The sequence below is a fragment of the Oryzias latipes genome, chromosome 1 (assembly GCF_002234675.1).
Source record: "Oryzias latipes chromosome 1, ASM223467v1".
Classification (NCBI taxonomy): domain Eukaryota; kingdom Metazoa; phylum Chordata; class Actinopteri; order Beloniformes; family Adrianichthyidae; genus Oryzias; species Oryzias latipes.
The window spans coordinates 27,385,241-27,404,595 of NC_019859.2; the positions used below are offsets into that span (position 1 = coordinate 27,385,241).

Here is a 19,355-nt window from a genome sequence, read left to right on the forward strand (position 1 = left end):
TGCAGAGAAAACACGTCACAAAGGCAGGGAATTCATTTGGTTTTTATTGAAAACAATATAAAAAATACATAAATCATTAATAAATGAGACTGTGACTTCTACGAGCAACAGCTCAGAAAAGGAACTGCAGTCCATAATGTTTTTGATTTAATCTCAATGACAGCATTCAAAGCTTTGAGAAGTTGACTTTAATCAAACAAAGCCAAAGTTTTACGATTAAAGACAAAGAAAAAAAACAAATTGCATATCTATTTACCCAAAGCACCCAAAAGAAAATAACCCAAATCATTATATATAAAAAATACATTTCTTTAGTACATACTTTAAATGTGCTTTTTTCTCATCTTTGCCTATCACTTTCACTTCTGTGCCCCCTTAGATTCTTTAACAATAACCTTTGCTCCAGGTCAGTTCACTTATAAAGGCAGTTTGGGACAGGGAGGCCTAGTTTCTCGTGGACAATAAAACATTGTGGAAAAATACTCAACAAAGCTCCCAGAGTATCCCTTACATTTCCATTCAGTATGTACAGTACACTCAGCAAAAAGAAATAAAAAAAAACAAACAGACATTACTTGGTCATTTCAAAGGTTCTATTCTGTCAGACTAAATTAATGAAAGCAAATGAAAGACACTTTTGTAGCATAGAGCATAAAAAAAGACAAATATGGAGACTAAGCTTTTGAACAGAATTCATGGAATAGAATAGATTTTTTTTAAAGGTCCCCTAAAGTCTGAAGTTGCAGTTAATTTTTTTTGGATAGGAGTTCTAATTCTAGTTATAATTTACTCCCTTTTAACACAATCACTCTGCATTTTCATGAAGAACAGGAGATCCAAGCCAGGAAAAAAACAAAAATACGAGGACCAGAGCACATAGCTGGAGGAGCGGCCTTTGGCAGATGTTTGCCACATGAAAATAATAGTACAGAGCAGATCAACCAGTATCAATACTGAAGCTTTCGTAAAACAATTCTTTAAAGAAATAATTACTTTAAAAGGATTATTTTTCTGAAGGGTTAACCATCAGTGAAAGATAAAATAACAAACTTGCAGGTTCCCTTGATTTCTTCAGTGTTATTACCATGAGTGAAAACTTCATCAAAATTTGTTAGGGTCTGGTCCAAAACGCTTTTTTTGAGATACCATTTAGAGTTTCCAACCTCTGCAAAGCACGAAGGTTCTCAGATGAAGTCAAAGTCTCTGAAAGACCTTTAGTGTGTTTCCCTGGTGGCTGTAGGTCTAGCATTGAGTGGTGAGGAGGTTTAGTGGTGTGGCCACAATATCGGAGTTAACAACCACATGCCCTGGTTTCATTAATCAGCTCCTAGGACAGAGTCTAACATAGAGGCAAAAAAAAACAAACAACTGCACCAGAGTCAAGATGGGCAGACAGGTTGGTGTTGAGGTTGGGACTTTGTCACATAGTTGTCATGGTGATTGCCATCATCATTTCAGCAAGGCCTGTTGATAGAGGCTTTCTGTTGTCAAGATGCAATCAGTTATTCGTTCCCCTGAAAAAAGAAAACATGTAAGAAAAATGAACTTGTAAAGTAGTTGCATTGGAAACTTTTATAAACACAGAGTTGGGGGGGGAAACAGGTAACCCTTAATTTATGGGTATTTCAAAAAAGTTTTTTTTCTGTAACCCTGGTTCACTACTCTTTGAATAAAGAAATACTCAGAAACACAGTTTTATCTCAATGGTCTTCACACATGTCCTCCATCATGAGAAAAATGCCACAAGAACATGTTAAAAAAAACAAAAACACAAATGTAATTGGAGTTTGTCCTAATGCCTTAGTTCACCAGTACAGGACAGGTTTCTGGACCTGTACAGAGTTGAGGACAGAAGGGGCAGCATCTTAAGACAGGTGCAGGTGTGTCCCTTAAGGCTTTTGTGACCACTTCAAGGAACATTATTAAAAGAATGACCATTGTCATCTGTGTGGTAAGTGTATTGTAAGTATTTGTAAGGATAATGTAAGTTACACATACTTATGACATACGGGTGATGTTGTGGTACAGTGCTTTTACGCTGCACTATGTAGTTGGTAAGGGTTGCATATTAAACTCTTACTGACCGCGTGGAAATGCTGCATGCATGGGGTAATACCGTAAGTGCTTATAGGATGCCCACACAAAATAAGCTCTGGTTATCTAATTTCTAGGAATGGCCTGTTTGACACGGACGCTCCGGCGCTTGTTTCACCTTCGTGAAGCAGAGTGGTTCGGCACAATGCTTCGAGGCGTTTGTCCACTAGCGCAGATCACGTGGTTAATGACGTATGAAGCGCCAAATACATTGTTTGGTCGAACCAGGGTTCAGATGTCACCTGTGTTTAAACAGTGACATCTGTGACATATTCTCAAATGAATCCCGAACGCTTCCCGACTGTATTGGAATCGGTGTCAGTTCATTGCACTTTACCATGGCTCCTGGTAAAAAAAAACGTACAGTGGCTTGGGATTGTTTCAACTCTGTCTCTCCTAATAAGACAATACACTATGAACGTTATCTATAAAAAAAATGCTTCTATGAATTTATGATAGGCGAAATGGAGCTGTCACATTAGGGATACCTCAGTGGTGAAGTATTGTCATTGTACATGGTATTATAATGTGTGTTTTGCTGTCATAGAACTTCTGACAGAAAACGTCACACACTTTTTTTTAATCATTATTAACAAGATTTTTATGATTTACATTTTTTCCTTTCCACATTGAAACATTACAAGGAGCTGGGTAGCTCGGTGATGTGAAATTTGGTGGAGGAGGAATTATAGTCTGGGGTTGTTTTTAAGGACTTGGTCTTGACCCCTTAGTTCCAGTGAAAGGAACACTGAATGCTTCAGGACACCAAAAAATTTTGGACAATTAAACAATTAGAGAGAGACTGAGAGCCAGGCCTTCTCAACCAACACCAGTGTGTGATCTCACCAATGCTCTATTGGAAGATTGGTCTAAAATTCTTATGAACACACTCCTCAACATTGTGGACAGACTCCCCAGAAGAGTTGAAGCTGTAATTGCTGCAAAAGGTGGAGCAACATCATATTCCCAACTCTGTGGGTTAGGAATGGGATGGCACTTCAGCTCATCTGTGAGTCAAGGCAGGTGAGCCAATACTTTTGGTAATATAGTGTACTTCAGCCTTATTTACCCTTATGTGTTCCCTACGATCTGTCAACCACAGCATGCGCGTCCCCTACGGACTCACCGTCTACCATTTTGATATTTCCTGCGGGCAACTTGGGTGACCCGTACAGCTTTGCCCATTTTTTGCCCACAGAAATCCCGTATCTACCCGTAAGGGGAGTTGTGACTACAGGATGCAATGCAGCCGTGCAGGACTGTGTTTGTGCAGTTTTCTCATGGGGTCAGCCTACCTGTGCACCTGTGGCAGCAGTGTCCAACTGGCCATCTCGGTTAGATGTGGAGCCTAAATGAGACACATGGAAAACCATTCAAACAAGTATGCACTAGTGACTAGTCTGTCATGCAAAGGTCTCACATCTTTAAAAAATATTATAAAATTGTATAAAAATAACTGAACTGAAAAAACTAGCTTTCTCTATCCCATAATTAAATAATAGTGTTAAGTGTGTGTCCTTTTGTTGTTGTTTTAAATTCAACTTGCCTTTTTCAAAATTCCTGTCACCTGGCTCATCTTTGCTATCTGAAAAAATAAAAAGATGAAAACAAAGAGTAAAAATAGAAGTTTATATGGAAACATACGAGTAAAGGATAAATTCAGGCATAACACTTAATTTTAAATGATTGAAACATATTCACTTACAAAGACTGAAGTGATACTGTCTAAAAAAGCACTAGCATTACCCTTTATGCACTTCAAAATGCTTTTTTCTAGATTAAACTTTTCAGAATTTAGAAAACCACGTCTGGCACAGGCATGCCCTTAACTAGAGTAACAACAGAGGGGAGTATTTTATTCCCAAGGTTTTGCAATGAAAGAGCAAAACTATCTAAATAATGAACGAATCTCATCTCTACCGTTTAATAGGTGAGTCGTTTCTTCAGGGACCTTTTCTTTAGGGGGCTCTTTTTCAGAACTTCCTTTGGATTTTTTGTTGCTTGGGGGTTTTTTTGTCAACTCAAAGTCAGTCTTTTTATACTTGTTCTTCAATAAAGTACGACGCAGTCCTTTGTGATCCCACAGTTTCTGCAGCACCAAGCTGGCTGCCCGAACCTCACGCTCTGAATATCGGTTGCTGTTTTTTGACCTAAAAAGACATGAACAGAAGGAACACATCAAGAGTATGTTAATTGAACATGGAAAGGGCTAGAAACCTGAGAAAAAGTTAAAATATAAAACAGAAATGAATCATTACTCAGGATTTTTTAGTTGCACCAGTTTATAGAGTTCCTGTGTTTTCTTGGGATCTTCTTGTGTTTTCTTGGAATCTTTTGGGAGCAGGGTTTTGGCAGCTTCAAGACTCTGGCCTAATATCACATAGAGGGCGCTGAGCACTGCCATCCTGGTCTGTTCGGAATACATCAAAGGACCCTCCCCATCGGGCAGCTTAGACATCAGCTTAGGAACGGCCATCAAACCTGATAACGGATGGAAAAACTGAAATTTTCCGAACATACGCAGTCTGAACTGGTCACCAACTCATGTCCTAAGGCAACAAAAAATCATTGAATCTTTCCATCACATCCAACAATACAGCTCTTTGGGACTCACCCAGTTCAGTTGTGTGGAGTGGGTCTAAGGCCAGGTTACACAGGGCTCCAGACATGGCTTGGATCACTAGCTCATTCTCATGATCCAGGTGCTTCACCATTTTCTCATAAGATTTCTGCTCCATCACCTTGGCACGGACTTCTCGTCCACACTAAACAGACATGCATGTTCAATGTTTTTAATAATTCTAATTCAATCAAATATCCTTATTTGCTAAATTTGAAACATGTCCCATATCATTGACCATCACAGGTTCATTTCCCTCCTTGCCCGCATGTGTCGAAGTGCCCTTGGGCAAGACACTGAACCCCACATTGCTCCTGGTTATAGGTTGGCGCCATTGTTTGGCAGCAAAGTCGCCATCAGTGTGTGAATGTGTGAATGGGACTGTGATTGTAAAGTGCTTTGGGCCTTAAAGCAAGGTAGAAAAGTACTATATCAGCATATGCCATCTATCATTGACTGAATGTGGAGCTCAGACACTTTGAAAATTGGGCCAGCAAAACGGGAACCAAACCTGCAACCTTCCAATGAGTGGTCAACAGCTCTCCTACTGCCCCACAGAAGTCACGTAAAAGTATAAAATGATGGTTACCCCATGCTCTAAGTATTGAGTCTCTACTTATCTGCCAATTTGCTGAACAAAAATTATATACAGAGATTTTTAAGGAAAATCTTTGGTGAAATTGAAGCAAAGGGAGATAGATATGTCCTTCCATCATCACCCTTTAGTCTGATCCACAGCTACAGCAGTCCCACGTCATATTTAACATTGATTTCACCTTTATCATCATCATAGAAAACTGTAAATGTTTTTTTATTCTCCCTCTTTATCTTAAATATGTCGGCTGGTGTTGTAAAGGGAACGCCTCAGAACCAGCATCACTTACAGTCCAGTCTCCAGCACACAGGTTCTGAATGGCTCCAGCTGATGCTTCCAACACATGAGGATTTTTAGAATCCAAAAGGCGCCCGTATTCTTTGATCAGTTCTGGCTGACACAGCAGCTCCCAGCCTGTATGATGTGTCAAAGGAACGAGTAATCAAGGACAAAAAGCAGCAAGTACAAAAAAAAACAGAAAGGTAGTGAGGACAACACAATAGGCCATCATTAAGTCTGAGCTCACCTTTAGCAGATGTGTTTGTCATGGCCTGTCTTTCATTCTCTCTGATTCCTAGAAAACAAATGCAAACCTTCAAATACAGACAGTCCAGTCTCTTATCACAACATCCACAGTCTACTGCTGTTTTCCCTAACCCTTATGCTATCTTGTGGGGTCCAGATGACCCCACTCTCAGAGAGAGTGAGGTCATGTGGACCCCACAAGACAGTGGGATGAACCTTTTTTCTTCAATGGTGTGTGATTTTTAATGGAGTCTATGGATTACATGAAATCCTCTTCACCTTTATCCACCTTTGTCATGGTAGGTATAACACGTCAATGTAAGGGTGGGGTCATCTGGACCCCACATGATAGCACAAGGGCTAAGGCAAGAGCGAGCAGCAAACATTATTGGGCAAAAAAATGCTTACCTTTGGAAAACCGGGAACAATGGAGATGACGGAAGGAAATAGAATGAGAAGGAAAAATTAGACAAATGAAGCAGCCATAGCTGAGATATCCAGTTCATAACACTGACACATATTCGCCTTGTTATATCCCCGCATCACAACACAGAATGCAGTGTGTTCCAAATTATTATGCAAATTGTATTTAAGTGTCAAAAAGATGACATTTTTTCTTTTTCGATAAAACTCATGGAGGATATTGTATCTCAGGGCTCTTGGTTTGCTGACATCAATCTTCAACAACTGTGATAAATAGTTTGCCAGGTAAGTTCAACCTTTGTTATCTAATATTTAATATATACTCTAATGGTTATTGACTTGAAAATAATGCTGTTATTTTCCTTGAGTTTTTAGAAAATTCATAGAAAATTAGCATATGATTTGGAACACGCTGTAAACAGATGAATTTAAAAAAAGAGGGATAAAAAAAAACACATTGTTGACAATACTTTGAAAGTAAGTAGATGTAAAATGGACTAAAGAAACACTTTATTGACACAGACTTCTACTCCTGCGGGAGCCGAAGCGTTGACCCCTCATGGAGGACGCCGTCTCCTTGTAGTGATCATGGTTTGGGATTTCAATGTGCAAGTGATAGGACAGGTTCCGCAGTACACAAACACAGTTCTCTGTCAACTGCAGACACGGATAAAAAAATGTGTTGAGTAAAAAAATGAAGGAAATACTAATATGGAAATTGTCACAGTAAAGTTTGCATTTTTAAACAAAAGAAAGCCATTGGAAACCAGTCTAACGTAAATGCATTTAAAATAAAGATAGATAAACTTCTACGTACTTTGTTTTCAGGGTCAGACTGTGACTTGATGATGTGCACGACAGAATCAATCAATCCTTTGCATTCCCTGATTTTCTTCCTCTCATCAATCTCTGCAGCGCTGACATTTCTTTATAAGAAAGGAAAAGAAAAAAATAGTCATGGAAAAAGCCCAAGAACGGAATGTGGCACATGGAAACCTGAAAATTATCGAAATACTCATCTTTTCAGATAAATGAAAGATTCCAATACACAATATTAACCCCCCCCCCCCCCCAATACACACACACACACACACCTCCACCCCCCCAAAAAAATAATATAATAAATAAAAAGAAAAAAATCAAAAGGGCTCTATGCTATGCACAGAACTGTGTAAAGTATTTCTGGTTAAAATCCAGACGGCTGACTTATGCTGGAAACGCGGTATCAGATAAATCCTTTATGACGTCTCCACACTTTCTCAAAAGATGGTGAGTTACAGAATATTTGGCAAGATCGCATTCAGGTGACAGACCACACCGGGTTGTCATTTTATTCCTGATGACCTAATCAGGATATTTATTTTAACATTCTTTTGACAGTCTTTTCATCAGTTTTTTAAATACATCATCATTTAGTTTTTCCATTTCAAGAAAATGTTACACTTTTTGATCCATTGTTCCTTGTTTGCTTTTTAATAACTCAAATGAAAATGAATATTATAATTGTACACCATTTAAAATAATTTGATCTACAGTCAGTGTATGACTACATTTATTTATAGACTTGACCTGAGCTCCTTCTTAATTATTTCATATTATTACGCATAGAAAAAAGGACTTATTTTTATTGATCAATATCAACATTCAAAATTCTCTACATTTTTGTTTCAACTTCCATGAAAGAGGGTACCGCCACTCCTTGTTGTCCATTTAAACCACTGCTAAAGCTGTCTGTTTGCTGCCCCCTCCAGATAAAACTGATGTAAGTTCCATGTAATTTCAGAGGTTTTACGTCATACTCTGCAGTATAAAAGCCTCCCCTGCTCAGGGCGCCTCCCCTAGCCACGCCCCCTTTTTTATTTGCATTTTTCAAATCTGAGCTGAGTCAGCCCCCAACCGTCCTGTTGCGTTACCCTTTCACTTTGAATTTTGAATTTTATATGGAATGGGAGTTTTTTAAAATGATGTTAGAATCTAGGACATGCTGGCATGTTGTTACGGTGAAATCCTGCTCCAAAATTGACATCCCTGTAGGGGTTTTAAGTATTTTGATCTACAAAAACGTATGTGGTTCTTTTGTATTTTCTAGCGAATGTGCTGATGGAATTACTATTCACATTTTTTCATTTCAGAGATACTTAATATAAATTATCTGCAAAATTGTAAACAGAATTGACAAAGCCTCTTGAAAAAGAGATGTTCAACTTCAAAACACCTTTCAAAACATTTTCTGTTATTGAATCATCCTGCATGAATGAAAGTCTTAAGAAATTTTTTTATAAACTGACTAATAAAGTACGTCATATTCACACATAGGCGGCAACTTGGACAGCTCAGTGACACTGGCCAAAAGTTTAAAGGCTTCCAATCAGTAGATGACTGCTATAAAGAGTTAGTATTGGTGTACTTTGTCTTTCCTGTTGATTCTCTGCAAAGCTTAGATACTAATGGTACACAAAGCAATATAAATGTAGGTGTTCTAATTCCTTCCATTGCCAAAGCTATATGAAATCAAGCCTCCAGGCATGCACACTGCTTTTACAAACATTTGCAAAAGAATGGGTTGATCTCAGTGATTTTATGTTATGGTACTTGGTCAAGATGTTAACTGTGCAACTGGACTGATTGATCAACATGTTCACATCCCAACTCGTCATATTCTGACGCTTCAATAGGGACCCTTCTGCATCACATATCGACTCTTTCGGGGAGCCCATCTCGCCATTTTTTGATGTGCTGAAAATAAGAGGTCTTAAATTGCTGGTGATTGATTTAGATTGTCATTTATTAATTCATGTTCTAAACCTTTTTTCAGCCTATCCAGGCCACTTGTGGGTGAGGGCAGGGGACATCCTGGACAGGTCATCAGTCTGTTGCAGGGCCACAAATCACACACCCATGCACACCTAGGGACACTTTAGAGTGACCAATTAACCTATGAAGTTTTTGGATGGTGGGAGGAAGCTGGAGTCCCTGGAGAAAACCCTGACATGCATGGGGAGAACATGCAAATTCCACACAGAAAGGTCCCTATTGATGTTCTGTTTCAGGTCTCCCAGCCGGGTCTTGAGCCGGGGGCCTTTTTGCTGTGAGGTGAGAGCGCTAACCATTACGCCACCATGCAGCCCTATTTACATTTTCAAACATAAAAAATACATTTACTTTCACTTCTGTTTAACCGTGCTGCTTTCGGACAATATAAGGGGGGGAAAAAAACTTTTCTTTATTTAAATATTATTTTTATTATTATTATTATTGACGCAGAAGTCCGAATCTGTGAAACTTTACCAAGGTGATTAAATTGGAACAGGCAGCGCGTTGTAAAACGATGAGATGGGCTAACTAGAAGCGTCAATATTTGACACGGAGGGGGTCCCTAGGCATGCGTCCATATACAGTACAGACCACCTGGACACACCTTCTCATTCAAATGAATGGGAAGGTGTGTCCAAACCTTTGGTCTGTACTGTACATGACAAGTTGGTGTGAAAATGTGTGTGAAAAGGCACAAAATGGTAAGCTGTGTGAAACTGACAGCCGGGGTTGTGCATGGCACTCAGAGGTCACCACCTTCTATAGTGTCAACTATTAGACCTCCAAACCTCCGGTGTCTTTCAGATTAACGAAAGAACAAAACACGGACGGCTTTGTGGAATGGGTTTCCATTTCAAAGCAGCTCCATCAAAGTGGATTGGAGCTACAAAGTTCACTGGAAAAGATGAATCATGATTCTTCATCTAGTCTGGCTTTGGTTGTTGCCAGAACATTGTGCTAAATGTAAAGTAACCAAGCTCCAAGCAAGCAGGGTTATGGTCTGGGCTTGCTTCTCAGGAGCTCAGCTCCCCCCTCAGTTTTAGTGAAGTCAACAAGAGATTCAGGATCATTCTGAACTCACAATTTTGTCAGAACCCTTTGGGGATGGTCATTTACTGCTCCATATTCATATGGTTGAGCAATTATGATGTGGAAAGACAAGCACATAATCCTAACTTCCACCTGACAGAAGACCTTTATGATGAATTGGAGCAAAGGCTGTTGTGAGCTAGAGCTGCGTGTTAGAAATGTCAATGATTGACCTCACAACTGTTAATGTCAAACTTCCACAGGATGGTTTATGGAAAGTAAATAAATTATAGGGAACTATTACTGCATATTTTTCAGGTGCCAGGAACTCTCACAATAGTCCTACTATGAAAAGATAAAATACAGTATCAAAAACTTTTGTGATTTTTAGTACAAGGTAAAGCCTAATGCAATGGTAGAAGTGAAACATTCAGCAAAGAAATTAATAGGAAAACAGTGCAGGGAAAGATAGTTCAAGGACAAAATTGCAAATGAGGATAGAGATGTACAACCTCAAATTCGTAAAAGAAAAAAGGAGAAAGGAGGTGTGATATCCCATTAAGTGGGATCCAGTGGCAAATGTCAAAACCTGGTTGGGACTGCGTGTCTATTTCGGGTTAATTAAGTTTATACCTGGTTCAGATCAGTTTTATTTTCTGCATTTCTTACATTTATCAAGTTCTTAAGTACCATAATCAGTTAAAATTATTTTTCCATAAAGTCCTGTCTACATTTTTATGTATACACAAGATTTACTCTAAACTGCAACTAACCGCATTTACTGCAATAAAAAGATTTACATTGATGTAATTTGTTAAAAGCAAAAATCAACTGTTTGGACGTGTTCACTACAACCTGTCACTTAGAGCATGCCCATAGTAAAAAAAATATCCACAAACATTTTTGGTGAACAAACTCTCACAGTGGTGTACAAACATGATATTTCCTATTTCCGTACAGCTTTGACTATTTTTCATCTGCAGTTACCCCGTGTCCACACATAAGGGCAGTTGTGACGAAGAGCCCAGGTGAATATGGTCTCTGAAAAGGTCCAGGCAAAAACGCTGTGTCCTCAGCGGATCTACTGCTGCCCCCCCCCCCTCTTCTATTTGTTGTGGTTCTGTGGGCCAATGCCTCCTCAAGGGGCACAAAACCTGCTGCTTATTCCCACAATTAGCACCTCCATCCCTGCTAGCCATCAAGGACACTATTTATTCCTGAGGAGGACCTCCAGCCAGCGCCAGATTACTGTTCGCCTTGTGCGTTTCTAACATTTAGTTGCATCAAAGAGCTACTAAACTCCAACTTTTGCACAATCCCTTCCAGAAAGTCCATCCTATCTGCCTGTTTGACCACCTGCAAGTCCCTCTGCCATCATCCCTCATCCTCCTCAGCCAAGACATAATAAATCACTTCACTTCTACCAGTTTGTGTCCGCACTTGGATTCAGTCATCCACCACCTTCTCCTAACACTCTTCCTCTCCATGTAGAATCGAATCCATGGGTTTCACCATCCCTACTTGGAGTCAGCTTATCAGCCCTCCTGTATGGAGTGATATTTCTGCCACCATTTTGCACACAAAACTTTCTAATTTGAACACAAAACTTTCTAAGTTTTTTGCTCAAAAATGGTTTTTTTGCTCAAATTTTTTTTTTTGCTTTCAAAAACGTTTTTTGCGTTTGCAAAACGCATTTTTTTATGTGCGTTGTGTCAAATCTCGCTTTTGTCTTCTCTTTGATTTTGCTGACTACTTTGAGCGCGACTTAGCGTGACATGACTGCCACTGGCATTGCCAAAAAGAAATTCGCATACATTGTGTGTCATCTCACTTTTTTCCTATCTTTGCTAAGTTAAGTTTTGGTTTGACGTGACCAAGCTGCCATCAAACAGCTGCTGATTGGTCCAGATTCTAACCAATCAAATCCCCATATGAATCTAACATGGTGTCTGCTGCCGAGGCTCAGAGGCTGAACCAGCTCTTTTTACGATCATTTTTGGATGAAGACGTTTTCATTTTTTAAATAATTCATAATAATTCATACTTTCTTTTTTTTTTTTGCATTCGTTCATTTTTATGAAGTCCGATTTGTGAATTTATGGCTGAGGATCTCCTGAAACTGTAGTTTATCTGCTGACATTACATCAACAGGTCTGTTTGATCTGTGAATCCTGCAGAGCAAAATATTAGTGAAAAGTGTTATTTTCTTTAAGGTCTGTTTGTTAAAACAAAACAATAAAAGATTCAAAGCACATATTATTTTATGCTGCACACGTGTTTGGGATCAGATGAACAGCAGGAATGAGCAAAAGAATGATGGCTCACCACAGGAGACTCAATGCATTTATCAGAAGCATTTTTAACTTTTATGTAAATTTTCACCAGTGTCTCATGTTTTAAAACTTGTGAGCGTTTGTCAAAAAATTTAAAAATATTAGTCATCAAAAATGCTATTTTCTCTTAATATTTCAACAATTATTTATTAAAATAAAACAATAGTTCAGATACAAATCTTAAAAAGTTTAACTTCTTCCGGCTGGATGGAGTCGGAGCTCGGACGTTTTTTTTTGGCTGCAGACGTTTTAAACACGTTGGTCTCTGCACAGACATGAATAAATACTAAACTCTGTTTTATTTTAGCTGCTTTGCTGCTCCTTCTGGGTTTTACTCTGAGACAAACGGGCCAGAGTGCTTGAAAACGGCAGAACCCCGTACGAACAGAACCGACACAAAGTCCAAAGTCAATGTCTGCCTCGGAGTACCGTCAATAAGAGACAGAGACACTTGATTGGTTAGAATCTGGACCAATCAGCAGCTGTTTGATGGCAGCTTGTCACATCAAGCCGAAACTTAACTTGGCAAAGATAGGAAAAAAGTGAGATGACACACAACGTATGCGAATTTCTTTTTGGCGATGCCAGTGGCAGTCATATCACGCTAAGTCGCGCTCAAAGTAGTCAGCAAAATCAAAGAGAAGACAAAAGCGAGATTTGACACAACGCACATACAAAAATGTGTTTCGCAAACGCCAAAAACGTTTTTGAAAGCAAAAAAAAAAAATTGGAGCAAAAAAAAAAAAATTGGAGCAAAAAACTTAGAAAGTTTTGTGTTCAACTTAGAAAGTTTTGTGTGCAACATGGTGGCAGAAATATCACTCCATACTCCTGCTCTGACCTCTATCTAAGATGTGCCTGCTCCAGCATTCATCACCAGTTCATTTGCCCTCTAAAGTGCAGTACTTGGTCTCTGGTAATTCTAGTATTTCATGTAGTTATGCCTACATCTTCGTCCTACTCTCTTATATTCACGCCAACCTCCTTATCTGCAGGAACTACCACCATTTGTGCTGACCTGGGTCCACACACCAACACACTGTCTAGTTTCGTCCGAGAACTCGACCTCCAGCCACGCCACGGCTTCTCCCCATGCAGCACCGGTTCGCTCCTTACTTGGACTGTGCATCGCAACAAAACGAGGACTGCACCACTCACCGTCTCGGGCTGCAGCCTGCACTCACTTGGACCCGTTCTCTCCCGACTTCCACAGTCATCACGGATTCCTCCTCCAGCCACAGAACCCAACCTTCTGAATACCAGTTTCCTCCAGGACAATAAACTGTGACTGTAACCCAAACTAGTGTCCCTGATCTTTCCGGGTTCCAGCATCTGAGTCTGTTTTCGTTTTCCGCTAACATAATGGGCTGAGCCGTTAGTGCTAGCTTTGTGCCAGTTTGTGCCATTAAAATTATCATTTGTGCTGTTACAGTTTCTGAGATATTCACATTTAATTTCACAGGTCACGTATAATGTCAAACTTCATCATTTTCATGGAAGAAAACATCCAATTTTCTATATTCAATGTCATTCCTCTCTGACTTACGGAGTATGTTTGGCCTCATTATTCCTCTTTCATTCATCCTGATGCTTTACTGAACTCCCTTTCAGGATCATCAGCTGTAACTCTCAACTTGTCCGTACCTCAGAAATCCTGTTGTGTTAATGAGGACCTTCTCCCACTCCGGATATGGGGATGTGCCTTTTTCCTTGCCTTCTTCTGCTCCAGCGGTGCTCTGCTTTACACCTGAATGAAGCACTAGGATCTCATCTGTGAGCGCAGTCAGCGCTCTTTCTATAAGGGTCTTGAACAGGGCTTCATTAGATGATAGGTTCCAAAGAGTTCCTGGGGGGAAAAAACACAACACATTAAATTTTAATGAGGATTTCATGCCAATGAAAAAATTGTTTTTGAGGTAAATGATAACCTCCAGGGTATGCATTCATGCATGTGGAATAAAAAGGTATCATAAATCAAATTTGCGTCCACCGACTCTCTTTTGACATTTGTCAAATTCACTGCTCGACGCTTGTCCAATAATGTGCTCATAAACTTGGCGCTCCAGATGCTTACCGTTAAAGGTTTTTAGCCTTGTGGCTTCATGGAAGCATTGTCTGCAGATCTCAATTACAATGAATGGAATACACGGATGATGTTGGGAAATCAGGTTTACTTATGTAAAAGAGCTCTACAAAAGCATCAGTAAACACGCCTTCGTGTCTCGGTTCATGAAATCATTCAGAAACTCAAACAATACAGTGAGGTTCACCATCTACTGAAGGAGCTGTGTCTACTGACAGCTGCTTTCAGCTGTACTTCTGTCTCTCTGTGACCCAGTTTGATGACTTTCTGTCCCTCAATAGTCAGAGGAGGGGGAAAAATTAAATAAGAAGGAAATTAGAGGATCTTTTTATTATTGTCTTAATACAAATAAGAGAATGATCATACATTTTGTAAAGGCACAGTAGGAGGTAGAGTCTGTAGCCACCAAGCCCCTGTCTTATAGAATAAGCTCTCAGCTCAAGTAAGAGAGGCCGACACAGTTTCTACATTCAAAGTTAGACTGAAAACATTCCTCTTTGGACAGGCTTATTGCCAGACTAGCTAGTAATCCAAGAATATTTAACTTAGTATTAACATGTTTGAATTAAACTTAATAACAATAACAATTAGTTTCTAGTAGACTGCTCCAGATCCTGCCTGCATCTCAGCCAATCTAAGACCCGACCTGACCTTTGCACCACACTCCAAGGGATGATCTGATCCCATTGCAACCACACAAATATTTTTAAGGGACCTCCAGATCCCACCTGCACCACAATTTATCCACAACCGTACCCACAGACCACTGACAACACTCCCCTCTACCCCCCTTTTTTTAAGCCTAGCCCTGTTCTGAACCCTAAGCTTAACCCTAACCAGAAGCTGGGGAACGTAGGGTGCACTGGGGTTCGGATTCATGTGATTCACTGTAACTGGGAAATTACAGTAGTGACAAGGATAATTCCCACAATCCATTGCTTTTTACAGTAAATTCCCACAATTCGTTAGTGTTTACAGTGAAATATCGTAAAACCTTTGTACAGTATTTTACTACTGACATTTTACAGTTTACAGAAATCCGTTACCGTGTGTACATTAAGTTAACATTAAACATTACTGGAGGCCCCTGACAAGCAGGGGTCTGAATAAAGCTCCATGTAGCCTCATAATTTCACTGACATTTTAAAATTCATGCTAGCCAATACAAAGTAATGTGTCATCCTTCAGCATCTACACAAAACACATTCTAGACTGTATTAAGAAAGCAATTTAGAGTCAAACTATTGCAGACTATTGTGTGCAAAAAAATATTGACAAGCAGCTCCTGCACCAGTCAGTGAAATGTATATTTCAACTTTAGCAAACATGAAAGAAAATTACAAAACATAAATTCAGGATGAAGAGCAGCAGCTTTTTTTTGGTTGTGTGTGCGTGTGTGTGTGTTTGACCTGTTATGATCTCTATGAGGCTCCGATCATTAGTCTTCCTTAGCAGCTTCACCAGGCAAAATGCTCCATCACAGTTTACAATTGTGCTTTTGATTTCAGGATCTTTGCCAAATGAAATATTTCTGAGTGCTCCACAAGCTGCAAAGTAAACCTGCAAGGACAATAAGAGTTTAGGTAAATACAGTGTTATTCTCGTTTCAATATTTGCGGTTGCACGCAGATTTTTGTTTCCAGTCACGTGACTCTTTCAGTTCATCACAAAAACTCAGCTCTGTAGGAGGTGCTGTGGGGGAGGAAGGGAGCGGAGATGAAGAGCACGGCCACCCGTCAGCTTCCTTGCTGGCTGCTAAGGAATATTTCACAGCTATTTCCAACGGTTCCTGAATCGCTACCAACCAAAGTTTGTGCCCCTGCATGGAGAACTGGCATCAGCTGACTCAGGCTGGAAAATATCCTGATACACAGAGGAAGATAATAGCTGAGAATACTAACCATCAGGATGGATGAAAACTAGCCTCTTCTGGAAGAAGCAATGCGGAAAACAAGCTGCTGCCAGACTGACTCAAATTTGGTTACACGTTTAGGGGAATCTGGTGGACACTAAAGATCCCTACTTTTGCTAAGTTTCTGTTCATGCCAAAAGACCTATTTTAATGTAAGAAAGGAAAATATAGCTCAATCACATGCTATGTGATTTACTTAAACTGCCAAATATAAAGTTTAAGGTAAAATGGCTGAGAGACATGCATACTAAAATGAATATTACAAAAAGACATCAGTAAATTACCATGTTCAATTACAATACCGCGGTTCACCTGCAAAACAGTCTCGCTGTTTCGCAAAATTGTTTTTCATTACAACCTGATTGGCTGCTGACCTTGCCAATCAGTCTCCTCCTTGCCATGTCTCCTTTAGAAAAGGTGCTCTTTGATCAGGAGCAGATCTTAGTTTTCATTCCATAATTCTGGACTTATGAAGGTTTGAACTTAGAGAGGTTGAACAAGAGAATAAAGTGTGAAATTGTTCATTTTTGTCTGAAAAAAAGTGTGACGTGAGGGTTTTTACAGACTTAAAGACCCACTTCAATGAAACTTATCTTTTTGGTGTTTTAAACATGTTTTTCTAGCATTTTTAAAATGACGGAGAACATAAAGAATAAGTTAAAATAAAAGCTGCATTTCTGAGTATTTCTTTATTCAAATTGAGATGGATTAGGAGCAGACAAAAATGTGCCGTTTGAAAAAGCTCAGGTTTGTGATGCTGCAACTGACATGGGTGGGCCAAAGTCTCACTCCTCCGCTCCGCACCCCCACCCGCTGTCTTTATCAACACGTAACAGGCCAAGGCTAATTGATTGGTTGACATGACACTTCTTCTTCGCTAAAGTTCAGATATTTCAAGTCCAAAAATCATAGAGCAGTGAAGCCCAAAACACAACGCAGTGCTGCCAGACTGCCAAGCTCTGCCCAACGCTCAAAACACGCCGCAGGACCGCCGATCGTGTCTGTACAATGACCTAACGTTGAAACTGAACGCCCCTGACACGCCAATTACATTCAGTGTGAACGTAGCAAAAGGCTTTAATGAAAATACAGTGAAAAAAAGGGTTTCACTTGAATTGAATTCTAACATGCACGATCAATCTGGCTTGGTTACCTCTGCAGTGAATTAGCACTAAAAATAGGATTGAGTTAAATTCTTTTAAATCGCATGCTAGTTTTGACCTTTCATTTACCGTAGTTACTTTATCATGTCTGCTTGCCTAAATGAACAAAAATGGCTGCCTTGAAACTGACAAAAAGAAACAAAGGCTTCTTGAAATTCTATTCCAATGATATTAAAGTTTCACAATAACAAATTTAATTTAAAAAAAAAGAAAATGGATTAACTGACCTCTTTGTTGGGATGGTCAACCAAAGCCACAATGGGAGGAATACCTTTAAGATTGCGCAGTTCAGACTTCACCTACAAATGAAAAGATAGATGGATTAATTATAATATTGTACAAAGCAGACTTATTGTTTTCACCAGATTCCAGGAGAAAAGTGACAGACCCTGATGGAAGCAATATTTTCATAATAATAATAATAATAAACTTTATTTGTATGGCACCTTTCAAGATAAAAATCACAAAGTAAAACACAGAATATAAAACAGAATTAAGAAACGGCAATTTTAAAAACATTGTTTTTTTGCTGCTTTTTAAAAGAAAACACTGAGTTTGCAGATCTGAGGCTGAGAGGAATGGAGTTCCATGAGGGATGGAAGCACTGCTGCAAAGGCTCTGTCACCTTTAGTTTTTAACTGGGTTCTCTTAACAACCAGCAGACCCTGGTCACATGACCTCAGGGACCTGCTGGGAGTGTACGGCTGCAAAAGGTCTTTTAAGTAGACCAGAGCTGGGAGGATGATAAATCCTGCAAATAAAAATATGTTGCAGAAAATTCTCCTACAGGTATATGAACATGACAAGAAGATTAAAGAAAATAGTAAAAGGGGTACTTCCACACAACAATAATATAAACATTTAAAACAATATAATTTACATCATGATAAATTACAGCCACAAAACATGGTGGGGGCGCCCTATGAGGCAGTGCGCCTAATGTGTTGTTGTGGGACGGGCGTGAACAACATTGTTTTCAACATGGGTGAAGCACAGTTTAAACTGCAAGCTATCAGCTACACGGAGGAACATGAGAGCAGCTGTGAGAGGATTCATGAATCCATGGTTCACAAGTGGAAGAAGCTGGAAAACGAACTCTGACATGTCAAGATGAAGCTGCTCAGTTCTCTGCAGTCACCATTCGACCGAAGGCAGTAATGCTTACAGGAAGCTTTTGCTTTCACTTTATTAAAACGCCGTCATCTTTTCATCTGGGCGAGGATTACGGTGCCGCAGCGACTTCCAGAGGATTACAATGAAAAGCTGTTCATCTTCCGCTCATACTGCAGGAAAAAGATCGCCGACAAACACCTCCAGCCCAGCCACATCACCAACATGGACGAGGCGTCGCTGACTTTCGACATCCCGGTGAGTCCCAATGTGGAAATGAACGGGAGCAGCACGGTAGGATAGGCACAACGAGGGACAGCTTTTATTGTTGTGGGAGGCAGCGCCGGGCGACTTACGCCACACTTTGTGAATGGATTGCAGACACTTTGGCTAATGTGTCTGCTTGCACTGTTTTCAAAGTGCCGGAAAGCCGGCATCATTCATTTGGAGCAGAACGGCAATGACACGGACTCTGACAATGACGAAAGGGAACCTGGCGTGTTTGATGGACATTTAGTCCAGCTGTTCATTTCAGATACAGAACATGAGGACTTTGATGGAAAAAACGAAAAATAACTCACAACCAACTCAGTTTTGCTTTCGCTGCCTTTTTAAAACATACATTAGCATGCATGTTTTAGCGGTACGTGTTAA

At 39.7% G+C, this 19,355-nt stretch overlaps 1 protein-coding gene across 1 annotated transcript in view; it reads right to left on the reverse strand.

Moving 5' to 3' along the window:
- Positions 1-26: 26 nt before the first annotated feature.
- The window catches only part of LOC101170569 (catenin delta-1), a 38,298-nt gene continuing 18,969 nt past the window's right edge, over positions 27-19,355 (reverse strand). Inside the window, exons 7-19 of the mRNA XM_004066142.4 lie at positions 17,819-17,890; positions 15,926-16,076; positions 14,078-14,279; positions 7,075-7,183; positions 6,782-6,914; positions 5,836-5,883; positions 5,599-5,723; positions 4,709-4,859; positions 4,353-4,575; positions 4,015-4,244; positions 3,641-3,679; positions 3,390-3,442; positions 27-1,514 (exon numbers count right to left, since the gene is read on the reverse strand). Of these exons, the coding sequence (XP_004066190.2) occupies positions 1,503-1,514; positions 3,390-3,442; positions 3,641-3,679; positions 4,015-4,244; positions 4,353-4,575; positions 4,709-4,859; positions 5,599-5,723; positions 5,836-5,883; positions 6,782-6,914; positions 7,075-7,183; positions 14,078-14,279; positions 15,926-16,076; positions 17,819-17,890 (1,548 nt within the window). The 3' untranslated portion in view covers positions 27-1,502. The remainder of the gene's footprint in view (positions 1,515-3,389; positions 3,443-3,640; positions 3,680-4,014; positions 4,245-4,352; positions 4,576-4,708; positions 4,860-5,598; positions 5,724-5,835; positions 5,884-6,781; positions 6,915-7,074; positions 7,184-14,077; positions 14,280-15,925; positions 16,077-17,818; positions 17,891-19,355) is intronic.